The sequence below is a fragment of the Prionailurus viverrinus genome, chromosome B4, assembly GCF_022837055.1.
Source record: "Prionailurus viverrinus isolate Anna chromosome B4, UM_Priviv_1.0, whole genome shotgun sequence".
NCBI lineage: Eukaryota > Metazoa > Chordata > Mammalia > Carnivora > Felidae > Prionailurus > Prionailurus viverrinus.
This window is the reverse complement of record NC_062567.1, coordinates 55,555,285-55,569,659: the sequence shown is the minus strand read 5'-3', so window position 1 is coordinate 55,569,659 and position 14,375 is coordinate 55,555,285. Positions and strand designations below refer to the sequence as shown.

At 35.1% G+C, this 14,375-nt stretch overlaps 1 protein-coding gene across 7 annotated transcripts in view; it reads left to right on the top strand.

Annotated features, from left to right (window-relative positions):
- Positions 1-14,375, top strand: part of DNAI7 (dynein axonemal intermediate chain 7) — a 70,767-nt gene that overhangs the window by 2,496 nt on the left and 53,896 nt on the right. For 4 of the 7 annotated variants that reach the window (XM_047866796.1, XM_047866801.1, XM_047866800.1 and 1 more), the window contains exon 2: positions 1,313-1,330. The exons of the other annotated variants lie outside the window; for them this stretch is intronic. In XM_047866796.1, coding sequence (XP_047722752.1) covers positions 1,313-1,330 — 18 coding nt within the window. The remainder of the gene's footprint in view (positions 1-1,312; positions 1,331-14,375) is intronic. 7 annotated transcript variants of the gene reach the window in all.

The following is a 14,375-nucleotide window of genomic DNA, read 5'->3' as shown; positions in this document are numbered from 1 at the left end:
ACTCGTGATCCATTACGATATCTCACTAGCTAACCTTGGTGCTTTTGCCCCATGGTGGTGGCTTTCCTCCCTAAGCTTTTTTCTAACCCATTTATGTAAGTAGAACCTATTTCCCCACACATAATGCTCTTTTTATGATTTGTAGGAGGGGTTAGGATAAGTACTAATTCCAACCCTGCTTCATATTAAAAGCACTAGTAAGAGATGATAATTTGCCCATTTTAAAATATGGCTACTTGAGAACAGGAGCAATACTGTTTGCATATTCTGCTGTATAGTAGTTATTTCAAGATGAAAGTGTGTTAACTATGAATTGATAGTAAGTATAATAGATATAGAACCCAACTGTAAAAATTATATGAGAGCAAAAGCTCTGCTGTTCTTCATTATATCCTCTGGTGTCCCAGAGCACCTTGTGTGCAAATCAAATCTTAAATATCTGCTGAATGAATTAATGAAATATGTGTACTTTTCAAGAAGATAAAATCTTCATGTGAATTTCAACATTTATGTTTAATACAGTGATAATCTTACAGCTTGAACCAATAATTTCTCCTGTATAAGTCTTCAGATGTGGAAAGTGTATAATCTTTTAGTCACATGATCTCCTACCGATTCCTTATCAGAAACTTAATGGACACATGAGCCTAATCAGGAAATTACAAGTAGTGTTATTGAATCACTTGTAATGATAATGCCAGTGGTAAATATTTATTGAAATACTGTGCTTTCCAAGATAATTTCCAAAGAATAGATCTGCATTAAGACACATTGCTGAACAGAATCATTTTATCATAGATTTGCTTGCTTTAAATAACTGATTTTCTTTCTATAAACTTAGCAATCTAATCACAGAAAGGTAATTTATTTATGAAATCATTTCCACACTTTCAAATTTGACATCAGTACCAGTACTTAATCATTATTGTTCTTTGGAACCGTTTAAACTAGCAGTTTCTGACTGCTACTCTGTATAGGTTTAGGTCCCATCATTCTGCATAGATCATGGAGTGATTGTCATAAGAAAGAATGTAAGATTTAAAGAGTATAATTTTAAAAAGATGCTTCAGTGGATGAACTACTTTAGTTTTTCCTAGACCTGCTTGTAGTTTTGTCTAAATTCTTTTTAAAAAGACTTCATTTGGAGATAATTTTAGATTTACATTAAAGTTGCAAAGATGGTACAGAGAGTTTCCTTATGCTTTTTATCTGGCTTCTCCTAATTTTCGCGTTTTACATAATCTTGGTACTTTTGTTAAAAATATCTGAGTTTTAAAAAATTTATCAATCCTTTTGTTTTTCCGACTTTCAGGGTCCCAAAGCAAAAAAGGTAGGTAGAAATTATTTTCTCAAAATAGATAGTCTTGTAAACACTGACGTTGTATGAACAGACATTTTAAACGTTTTCTAGTTAGTTTTATTATGGTTTATAGGGTTTACTAAGCTTACTTTATAGATATTAATGCTATTTAAATCATGGATAATCCTTTACAAAACAGGACGTATTTCACATTTGATATAAAAAGATATTCCTAGTTTCACAAAGACTTAAAAATAGTCTTTAGTTTTTACATGTACCTAGATTTGGGGCTTTTTATTAGTTGTGCTCTAGAAAATGTTAGATTCAGAACCCCTTTTCTTTCTTCCAGATAAACGCAAAAATTTAGTTACAAAACTTTTTTTTTTTTTTTCAACGTTTATTTATTTTTGTGACAGAGAGAGACAGAGCATGAACGGGGGAGGGGCAGAGAGAGAGGGAGACACAGAATCGGAAACAGGCTCCAGGCTCTGAGCCATCAGCCCAGAGCCTGACGCGGGGCTCGAACTCATGGACCGTGAGATCGTGACCTGGTTGAAGTCGGACGCTTAACCGACTGCGCCACCCAGGCGCCCCAAGTTACAAAACTTTAAGAGTGGACCCTAAGGTAATAGGTCTTTAAGAGCATTGTATAGTAATGCATACTTGATTTTCTTTTGTACTTTGTAGAAATTTAATTTAATTTAATTTAATTTAACTTAATTCAAGAAATTGAATTTAATTAGGGATGCCTAGGATGCCTTTTTCTTTTTTCATTGAGTAGATTTTAACTTTATTTTTATTTTTATTTTTATTTTGAGAGAGACAGAGACAGTGTGAGTGGGGAGGGGCACAGAGGGAGGGAGAGAGAGAATCCCAAGCAGGCTCTGTGCTGTCAGCCCAGAGCCCCATGTGGGGTGAGCTGTTCAAGGTCAGGAGCATGTCATTTATTTTTATGTTCATAGCGTTTAGCTCAGTGCCTGGCACATAGTAGACATTGAATCAGTATTTGTCTAATGAATATGTGAAACCCCATGTACCCTGCCACCATTTAAAAACACCTCAGGCTTTGACTATTTAAAGGCAATGCTTATCTAAATGTATGTATTCAATATTTACACTATTAAACATTGCTTCAAGACATACTGTTGAGTGCCTCTGTGTTTACTTCTCTCAGTCCCTTGGACTCACTACCAACCTGGTATTGTTTTAAGGGCTATGGATATAACTGAACAAAATTTATGAAGGCTCAGGACACATTCTCATGGAAATATTCTGGAGGACTACAATTATTTGTACGTGGGTCTATAATAGTTTATTGGTTTGTGTGGATTTTCATTTTTGGCTTTAGATTGTGAAATTTTAGAGGCATTGTTTTCAATGTGAAAACTCATTGTTCCAAATGATTTGGTGCTTAATTGTGTATGCATGGATGCTACATAAATACTTCTATATTCTTTTATTCAGAGTGTTGTATCCCTTAGAGAATCGTGATAGTAAGCCTGTGAAATTTGAGACCAAACGTAAGGAGTAAATCTCTCCCTTTTTATTTATTCCATTCTTAAAGATTGTGGTTGGGGATGAATTGAGTCTGTAAGTATAGTTAAGAAAACATTGAAAGATATATTTTATTCTCTCTGATTTGTCACAGTTTTTTTAAGGGAAAGTAATATATGCACATGGTACAAAATTAAAATAGCATAAAAACCAGAAAATTTCCTCTTACTCAAGACTAGAAAAACTATTGCATGTCGTTTCATTAAATTGTCTTAGCATTGAGAAGTACACACACATCTTTTTCTCCCCACAGATGGGAGTATCCTGCAGCTTCTCTTTATCACTTAATGAGACTGTATTTAATATATTCTAGGATACTCATCTTTTTACACTTTACTAAAATTGAGATGTATCTATATCATCTTACAGTCATCGTAGTCTTGGATTGACATCCATTTCTTCCAGAGAGGATGTTTGCTTCTGTCAGTCACATGGGCTTACTCACAACCTGATACTGCTTTAAATTCTCTGCTTGTGGGTTTTTGGACCACACTAATGGTATGAGTCAGACAGCAAATTCACATGAACTGGCTTGTGGCCTAAATTTTCAGGGATTTTTTTTTTTCTCTTTCTATTCATTTTCAGGATTGAGATCTGTAAGTTTTCTTGCTGTATCTTTCTGTGTTGTGAGTTCATTTCTCTTTACTCATATCCGGCTTTATACAGGCATCTCCTGTTAGACTTCCATCTTGGGCATTCCCTTTTTTGGTAGTAATTTAAAGGTACATTACATCTAATGGCATCATAGTTTGGATAGAATAAGTATGTCTTTGGAAACTTTTTCTTTCAGCACATTGAGATAATGCCACTTCTTCTCACAGCTGCATCATGTTTCATTGAAAGTATGTACTCTGATTTTTATGTTGTTTATTTGTATTTGTTTGTTGTTTATGTTATTTTTTGCTACCACAAACAAGGTAGGAATGAAGATCTTGTATTTAAGGCCTTGCAGAAATATGGAAGAATACTTATTTCATTGATTTAGCAGTGTTGTAGACATTAAGAGAACAGGAGCAAGAGAGAGTCCCTGATCTCATGAAGCTTACATTCTTTTTTTATGCAGCTTTATTGAGATATGATTGACATATAACATTGTGTAAGTTTAAGGCATACAACATAACGATTTGATATACTTATATATTATGAAATTATTACCAAACTAAGGTTAATTACACATCCATCACCTCATGTAATTACCAGCGTGTGTGTGTGTGTGTGTGTGTGTGTGTGTGTGTGTGTCATGAAAACATTTAAGACCGACTGTCTTAATTTGTCTCAGATACACAATACAGTATTGTTAACTATAGTCAGCATGCTATACAGTAGATCTCCAGAATTTATTCATCTTATAACTAGAAATTTATACTCTTTGACAGATATTTGCCCATTTCCCCCATGGCCTAGCCCCTGGAAGTCACCAGTTTATTCTATTTCTACAGAATACATAGCTTTCTATAGAATATATAGCTTTTTTAGATTCCACGTGCAAGGGAGATCATGTGGTGATTATCTCTGACTTCCTTCACTTAGCATAATGCCCTCATTTCTCTATGTTGTCACAAATAGCAAAATTTTCTCCTTTTTTATGGCTGAATAATATTCCATTTACATATATTTATCCATTCATCTGTGGATGGATACTTAGCTTGTTTCCATGTCTTGCCATGCACATGGGGGTGCAGATATCTTTTTAGATAGTAGTTTCATTTTCCGAAGTTTACATTCTGTGTGGGGAGGAGAATTGAAGAAATAATATAATATTGGGGCACTTGGGTGGCTCAGTGGGTTAAGTGTCTGGCTTCTGCTCAGGTCATGATCTCATGGTTCATGAATTTGCGTCCCGTGTTGGGCTCTGTGCTGACGTCTCAGAGCCTGGAGCCTGCTTCGGATTCTGTGTCTCCCCCTCTCTCTGCCCTTCCCTCAACTCCCTCTCTGTCTTTCTCTCTCTCTCTCTCTCAAAAATAAACATTTCAAAAAAAAGAAGGAAAAAATAATATAGTATCAGATAGCATTGAAAATACAGAAAACAAAGAAAGGGGTCAGTGAGAAATGTGGGGTAGGGGATAATGGTGATGCTATTTCATACAGGATGTTAAGGAAATTAAGTAGAGACCTAGAAGAAGCAAGGGAGTTGCTTAATTAGTAATAGTTATCTAGGGGATAAGCATTCTAGAAAGAAGAGACACATTGCAAAAATAGCCAAGTAGACCATAGTGAAATGTTTGGGTTTTATTCTGAGAATGGTGGATAGCCTGGGAAAGTTGTAGGCAGAAGAGTGACATGGTCTGATTTACATTTTTAAAAGGTGAGAGGAAAATTCACTGTAGGGAAGCAAGAGTAGAAGCAGGAGGACCAGTTATGAAGCTATTGCAGCAGTCTAGATTAGAAGTTTTTCACTGAAATTAACCTACTTATACACGTAAAGAGTACTCTCAGAGATACACAAAGGTTTTCTAAGGATGCTAGGACACAGATAGTTTTATGGAAATCAATTTCCAGATCATCAACTTCCATATTTCCCCTTTCCTGGGGGAAAAAAAAAATCTGTCTTGAAGTCCTGACTTTTCACAATTACCCTTTTGCTTTACAAAACAAAACATATCCAAATCTTAGCGGTTCACTGTGCCAGGGCCTGGACTATGAAACTGAGGGACAAATCAGATATGGATGTTGGTAAAACTCTCTCTAATCAAGTTACCAAGGGACATTTTGTCTTTTGTGGCAAAATGTGGCATCAGAGGTATTGAGATATTCTGGATTTCTTATACATTGTTATCTTGAATTGTGGAACTGATAATAATTTTTAGTGACAATACCCATGAGATTATTGTGATATGATGATGCTAAAAACCCTCTCACAATGTAATTTATTTACTTATTTATTTATTTTTAACGTTTTATTTTATTTTTTGAGAGACAGACAGAGTGAGGGCAGGGGAGGGACAGAAAGAGAGGGAGACACAGAATCCAAAGCAGGCTCCAGGCTTGGAGCTGTCAGCACAGAGCCTGATAACGGGGCTTGAACCCACAGATGTGAGATCATGACCTGAGCCGAAGTTGGATGCCCAACCAACTGAGCCACATAGGTGCCCCTGTAATTTATGGATAAAACATCCAGACTCCAAAAATAATATTAATTTTTTTAATGAAGAGAAATTAAATGTATCAACAAAAATGTAAATAACCTTAATATTTTTACATAGACCCTAAAGATGCTTGTGAAACTTTACATAAATTAGAATTATCTGTTGCAAAAGCTAGGAAAATTGTACAAGACTACAGAAAAGGTACACTGTTAAAAGATCTATCACTGCATTTATATCAGTATTTTTTTTTTTTTCAGAAACCACTGTACTTCATAGAATACATGAAGTAGCAGAAGACATTAATTAGATAGTAGGGGAGAATTGCAATGCAGATTGATGAATGCATAGATGATTCCAGTTGTTCCCAGCTAATAATTACGACTGTTCTTCCAGTAAAGAAAATAACATTAATAATGAAATTTTGATATTTGAATTCTTTTTAATAATACAACTTTAGTAGTACAACAATAAAAAAAAAGATATTTCACAGGACTTAGAATAGTTTTATTTGAATTTATTTTATTTTAATAGGTTAAGAATGGTGCCTGAGTACCACCAGCTGTAGAACTATGAATAATGGGCAAAGGTGGGGATGGGGGGGACTTAGTGTTCACATCTGTACTTTAAATCCTATTTTAATTTTAGAATGCTATACATATGTTCCCCAAATTACAGTGGTTCTACTTGTGATTTTTCAACTTTATGATGGTGTAAAAGTGATACATATTCAGTAGAAACCATTCTTCGAATTTTGCTCTTTTCTTGCACTAGTGATAAGTGGCACAATACTCTCATTCTGGGTAGCAGCAGTGAGACACGGCTCCCAGCCAGCCACATGATCACAAGGTTAAACAACCAAAGCATTTATAACCATTCTGTACCCATTCTGTTTTTCACTTTCGGTACAATATGCAATACATAACATGAGATACTCAATACTTTATTATAAAATAGGCTTTGTGTTAGATGATTTTGTCCAATTGTAGGCCAATGTAAGTATTCTAAGCACTTTTAAGGTAGGCTAGGCTAAACTCTGATGTTTGGTAGGTTAGGTGTACTAAGTGCATTTTTGACTTAACCATATTTTCAACTTAAAATGCATTGACCAAGATGTAACCCTATCTCAAGGAAGATCTGTATTCACAAACAGGCTCAGGTTGCCTAAAATTTGAGTCCTGGTTTCTATGGAATGTTCAGTGTTGACCCTAAAATATAAATGGTGTTAAGTTCAGAACATTAAAATTACAGCTTTTGAAAACAATGTGTGAGGAAATCAATTCATACCTGGCTCATTATAAAACATAAGGTAGCTTGTCATGGTGATGTGTATTAACACATTTATTTGTACTGAGAAATGAAGTCAGACTGAATGTGATAGGAAGTAATTGTGATACGGCCCATTGGCTTAACTTTGAAGGCTGGGTTTTGCTAATTAGGTAAATAGATTTTTAAAAAATACTTTGAGTGAAATCTGCAGTTGTAATGTTTCAATCAATTTAAAGGAAGTGCTAAGAAAAAGTAATTTTATCAAAAATATTATTTTGGTTTTTTTCATTTCTAGTAATATTGGGCTTAAGTTTTTTTGGATCAAACTTTCTGCTAAAAACAATAAATGCTGACTAAAATATGTACATATAGATCAAAACTACCATCTTTAAAGCAAGTAAGATTTGATAAGATAGTAAGAAATTATCAGGAGAAAACCTAAACAACCAAAGAAGTAAGGGAAGCACTTAAAACTGTTTTTATCATGAGGGCATTTGCAGAACTGAGCAAAACTTGAGCTCTGGTCTTAACAGCAACAGTGGAAGCCAAAGACAATGGGATGGTCTTCAAGGTGCTGAAAGTAAATAAATGCCAACTTAGAATTCTGTATGAGCTCAAATCGTTTTCAGAAATAAAGGTGAAATAAAAATATTTTCTCAGGCAAAAACTGAGTTTACCACCTGCAAAACACATTATATGTGTAAGGTATAAAACAATAATCAAAATAACACGTAGGTTTAAAAAATAAGATACAGGACAACAAACTGGACCCAAAATTTTTATCAGTTGCTGAATAAGTAAACAAAATGTCATATATCCATACAATGAAATCAGCCATAAAGTGGTAGTATTGATACATACCACAGCATGGATGAACTCTGAAAACATTATGTTAAGTGACAGAAGCCAGTCACAAAACACCTCAAACTGTAAGGCTCAAGTTATATAAAATGTCCAGAATAGGCAAATCTATAGAGAAAGTAGATTAGTAGTTTCCTTGAGCTGGGGGGTTGAGAGAAAATGGGAAGGGATGACTGCTAATGGCTATGGGATTTCTTTTTTGAGGAGTGATGAAGATTTATTATGGTGGTGGTTGTACAACTCTGAATACACTAAAAGCCACTGAATTGTACACTTTAAATGGATGAATTGTATGGTATGTGAATTATATCTGTTATAATTACTGTTATAAAAAGATACTTGACAGCAATAACATATAATCTAGGTAGGAGGAGTATAAATTAAGATGTGCTAAAGTCCTTGTACTGTTTGGTAGTAGGATAAATATATTCTTTTTTTTTTTTAAGTTTGTTAGTTTAGTTTAGTTTTGGGAAAGAAAGAGAGTACAAGCAGGAGAGGGCAGAGAGTGAGAGAGACAGAGCAGACTCCAGGCTCTGAGCTATCCACACAGAGCCTGATGCGGGGCTTGAACCATGAACTGTGAGATCATGACCTGAGCCAAAGCTGGACGTTCAACCAACTGAGCCACCCAGGTGCCCCTTAAGTTTATTTTTGAGAGGAGAGAGAGTATGCGAGCAAGGGGAGTGGGCAGAGAGAGAGGGAGAGAGAGAATCCCAAGCAGGCTCTGTGCTGTCAGCGCAGAGCCTGATGCAGGGCTGGAACCCACGAACTGTGAGATCATGACCTGAGCTGAAATCAAGAGTTGGACTCTTGGGGCACCTGGGTGGCTCGGTCAGTTACGCATCCAGCTTCGGCTCAGGTCATGATGTCACGGTTCGAGCCCTGTGTCGGGCTCTGTGCTGACAGCTCAGAGCCTGGAGCCTGCTTTGGATTCTGTGTCTCCCTCTCTCTGCCCCTCCCCTGCTCACACTCTGTCTCTCTCTCTTTCAAAAATGAATAATAATAAAAAAAGTTGGACATTTCATCAACTGAGTCAGCCAGGCGCCCCTAAATGTATTCTTATATTTGGTATATATGTTGACTTTCTAGGACAGTCACTGAAATGATATAAACAGATATATAACTTCCAAATTAGTAAAGGGAAAATAGTATATTGACCCCCCCCCAAAAAGAAATCCATTGAAAAGGTGTCAAGAAAGAATACAAAAAGAAGGCACAACACCCCAAAATCAAAAATCAAAAGGGGAAGATTGCCAGATTGGATAAAAAATAAACTCCAACAATAACCTTTTAACAAACACCATCTAAAGAATAAAGATACAGAAAAGTTTAAGATGATGGAAAAAGATATGCTATGCAAATACTAGAAAAATGAAAGCTGATATTGCTATATTAATATTAGACACAATAGATTTTTTAAACCAAAAGTAATTCTAGAAACGAAGAGTGTCATTTTGTAATGATAAAGATTTGACTAACCAAGAAAATATAATTTGTATATAAGTTTGTATATATACAAATATATAATTGAAATATGCAATTCACGAATTCAGAGATCAGCAGAAATAGACAAGTCCACAATCATAGTGGAAGATTTCCTCTTTCAGTAACTTATAGAACAACTATTAAAAAATAAGGATTTAGAAGATTGGAACAACATGATGAACAAATCTAATGAAGTAAACATTTAGAACACTGCACTCAACAACTAGAGAATTTTAAACACATTTTTGCACAAAATTGGCAATGTACTGTGACATAAACATATTCTCAGAGTTCAAAAGATTGAAACAGTTCAGAGCATGTATTATAACCTCAATGAGATTAAGCTTTAAAGAAATCAAATCAGTTATAAACAGGAAGATCCAATATGCTGGGAATTCTTAAAACTTTCTAGTGGGTCAAGAAGTAAGATAATGGAAGTCAGAAGATACAAGTCAATGATAAGGAAAATACTTGAAAATTTGTTGAATGTATCTAAAGCAATACTTACAGAAAAATGTATAGCCCTAAATACTTGCAGAAGAAGAAAAAAGACTAAAACATTAAGCATCCTCTCAAGAAGTAACAAAAGAAGGGGCGTCTGGGTGGCTCAGTCGGTTAAGCGTCCAACTTGGGCTCAGGCCATGATCTCATGGTTTGTGAGTTTGAGCCTCCCGTCGGTATCTGTGCTCAGAGCCTGGAGCCTGTCTTCGGATTCTGTGTCTCCCTCTCTGTCCTTCCCCTGCTCGCACTGTCTCCCCCCCCCCCACCCCCCGCACCCCTCCTCCCCCCCATCTCTCTCTCTGTCTCTCAAAAATAAAATAAAACATTAAAAAAAAGAAGTAACAAAAGGAAAATTCAAAGTAAGGAGGGAGGGAAATAATAAAGATCTAGAAAAATTAATGAAATAGAAGACATACAATGAAGAGAATCAATAACCTCATATCCTTCAGGTCCTCAAAGAAATGTTACCTTCTCCTTGAGGCCCATCCTAACCACTCTGTTTGAAATTGTAATTCATCCCTTCTCTAACTATGCCTGCAGTCTGGAGCCCCTTTGTTTTCCTCCATAGCACTTTCATCCTCTAAAATGTTTTATAACTTATTTTCAAATTTTATTTATTGTTTTTGTCTTTCTCTTCCTATTTGAATATAAGCTCAAAAGATTTTTGTCTGTTTACTGGTATATCTCAAATGCCCATCACATGTTATATTCTCAGTATTTCTTAAAATAATTGAATGAACAGGCCACAACTTATTTCTTTGAAAATGCTGATAAAATAGACAATCCGCTGGTAAATTTTATCAAGAAGAACGAAAGGCATAAATAATGAATATTAGGAATGAAAAGGGAAATATGACTTTAATAATAAATTATTATTTGAATAGCTTTATGTGTCAGTAAGTTAGAAAATTTAGATGAATTAGACAAATGGCCAGGAAAAAAAAAAAAAAACTTAAACTGTATCATAAGTAGAAAACCTGAGTAGTCCTATAATCATTTGAAAAGTTACATCAGTGGTTAAAAATCTTCCCAGAAAGAAAATTCTAAGTCTACAAGTGTTTGTTAGCTAGGTCTTCATTCAAAGATAAATAAGTAATTTCATTTTTATGCAAATTCTTCTAGAGTATAAAGAAAGAGGTAACACTCCTAATTCATTTTTAGTTACCTGGGTATCCTGAGAATAGTGTGAGGAAGGAAAATTGAAGCCCATTCATGAGCTTAAGTACAAAATTTCTAAAGAAAAGGTTAGGAAGCTCAATCTGGAAGTATATAGAGTGATAATAAGTTCTAACCCAATTCAGTTTATCTCCAGAAGGCAGAATTGGTTTAACATAGGAAATTAAATGAATGGAATCAGATTGAGTTGGAAATTCAATTACTATACATTACCGTTTAATATGTTAAAGGGCACTTCCTTAGCGTGATAAAGGTATTGTGGGGAAAAAAAACCCAAAAACTAAATCCAACTACTAGAGAAACAAAAGCACTGAAACTAACATTGATTTGTATAATGATTATGGGAGTATAAGTTGAAATACTTTGGAAAGGTCATCTTCAATAAGGTTGAAAATGCACATATCGACCAGTTTTACTCCTAGCTATACACTGTAGAGAAACTCTTGCAAATGGACACCAGGATGCATACACTTGAAGGTTTATAGCAGCATCATTTATGATGGTAACAAGTTAGAAACCATCCAATATCTATCAGTATAAAAATGAGTTACTATTCAGCAGTGAAAAATCTATAGCTAGAGCTATATCCATCAACATGGGTGGATCTTACAAGCCGTAACACATATCCAAAGATCTAAAACATACAAAAGGACAACTATTGTATTATTATACTTATGTGAAATATCTAGAGTAGTCAAATTCAGAGACAAAGTGGAATGGTGGTTGTCAGGGGCTAGGGTCACAGGAGGAAGGGGAGTTAATGTTTGATGGATACAGAGTAACAGTTTGTAACATTAAAAAGTTCTTGATTTCGGCTCAGGTCATGATCTCATGGTTCCTGAGTATGAGTTCTGCATCTGGCTCTACACTGACAGTGTGGAACCTACTTGGGATATTCTCTCTCTCTCTCTCTCTCTCTCTCTCTCTCTCTCTCTCTCTCTGCCCCTCCCCTGCTCATGCATGCATTCTCTCAAAATAAATGAATAAATTTTTTCAAAATTAAAGGGAAAAAATGACAATCTTAACAAATGTCAATGATTATCTCTAGGTGCTCTTTTTTTGGTAAATCAATGTAATTTTTGGCATCTGATATGGGAAGGATGCAAAGAACTTCATGAGATAGCTGTTACAAACCTGTTTTCCACTGGCTTTTAAATATAAATCAGATTTTGGGGCGCCTGGGTGGCGCAGTCGGTTAAGCGTCCGACTTTAGCCAGGTCACGATCTCGCAGTCCGTGAGTTCGAGCCCCGCATCAGGCTCTGGGCTGATGGCTCGGAGCCTGGAGCCAGTTTCCGATTCTGTGTCTCCCTCTCTCTCTGCCCCTCCCCCGTTCATGCTCTGTCTCTCTCTGTCCCAAAAATAAATAAACGTTGAAAAAAAAAAAAAAATTTTTAAATATAAATCAGATTTCTAATTTCTTCTATTTGTAAAAATTAGAATCCATCTGAATCCTTGTTTCATTCAGCAATAGCTAATATCTATCCATGGATCATGAGCAATGTCATGTTTGCTTATCAAAATTTGTAATATAATATGCTGCTTGGTTCATTTGTATACTGAAAATAATTATGAGATTAAATCCAGAGCAAATTTTTTATTACCCAGAAACTTAGAGGCAAGGAATTAAATATTTAAAATTTTTGTACATACTTTTGTAACAGATAAATATCAAAATTTTTTCAAATATATTACATTAGGATAAGGTTCTGTGAGAGAAGTCGAATGAAATATGAGGTCAAAGAGAAAAAGGATTAAAGTTTTTATTAAATAATCTTGTTCATATTTTAAAAAATATATGATATTGGATATTCAATCACTGATATGTAGATTGTATTGGATGTATTTTATATAGTGATGAATATATTTTAGAAAGAGATGTAAAAGTTTTATTTTATACTGGAAAGTACATTTGTAGCTATTTAAACTTATGATGAAAAGTTTTCAATGCCAAGTTAAAAATGTGTGAAGGGGAGTAGTTGGCTTTTCAAAAAAATTTAAAATTTAAAATTAAAAAAAATTTTAAATGATTTTAAAAGTTACTGATTAGCCATAGCTGAAGCTGAAGGAGAAGCCAGAAAAGAAGTCTGCAGAGGAGGGACCTATGAGAGAAGAAGCAAAATCAGACAGTTGTAACCTAAAGGCCTAACGAAAAAAAATAATTCAAGAAGGAAGAAGAAGACTTGGCCAAATGATGATGACAGATGGTTAAAATGAGGGCTGAAAATTGACCATTAGCATTGGAAACATGGCAATCTTGATTCCTTGACAAGAGAGGTTTTAACAGAGAAATAGAAATGAAAGCCTGACTGGAGTGGTCCATGAAGAAAATGGGAAAGTGGAAGCAGTTAGGCAAGTCTTTTTTAGGTCGTCTCATATAAAGGGTAACAAAATTGGAGCAGAAGATGGAAAGGGATGTGAAATCTAGGGAGGGAGAAATTTATGAATAACTAGAGGTATTAATTACAGGAGCCAAGTCTTATTAAATAGGCAATAAAGGATAAGATCCAGTGTAACATCGGCAGGTTCAGCCTTAAATAGCAGAAGTATGTTACATTAGATCATAAACCATAATGGGAGGGAAGGTAGACAAAGATAGGTACAAAGATTTGGGCGTGGAACTGAGATTATTCCAGAGTTTCTGGTGATATGAGAGAGAAGGTCAACAGCCGAGAGCAGGAAAGAGGAGAGTATTTTGCAGGTTTGAAGAGTCAGGGGAATGAAATAGTAGTAGGAATACTGGATGGTACAAAGTCTGTTTAAAATTTGTGTTAATAAATTTGCACTCATGTATTTTTCTCTGGCAAGTTTCAGCTGCTTATATTACTAATGCATAATAAATGGGAGAATTGAGTTTCACTAGAACTAAGAATTTGCCAGCGGAGCTTCTCAGAGGGACAGAGAAATAGGGGAGGTGGAAATATATAAAGTAGTGATTATGTGATGAGCTGTGAAATCTAACCTGGGTAAAGAAGTGAAGGTATGAGGGGGTTGATAAACAAGGAAGACGTGATAGGGCTAATGGATTGGAGATTCCAGTGGAGCATTATGCAGTGGGTGAGCCAAAAAGAGAAGATAGTCATCCGAAAGTCTGTATATTCCAAGGATTAACCATTCTATTGATTGCTAAATTTAGATAGTCCTCTTT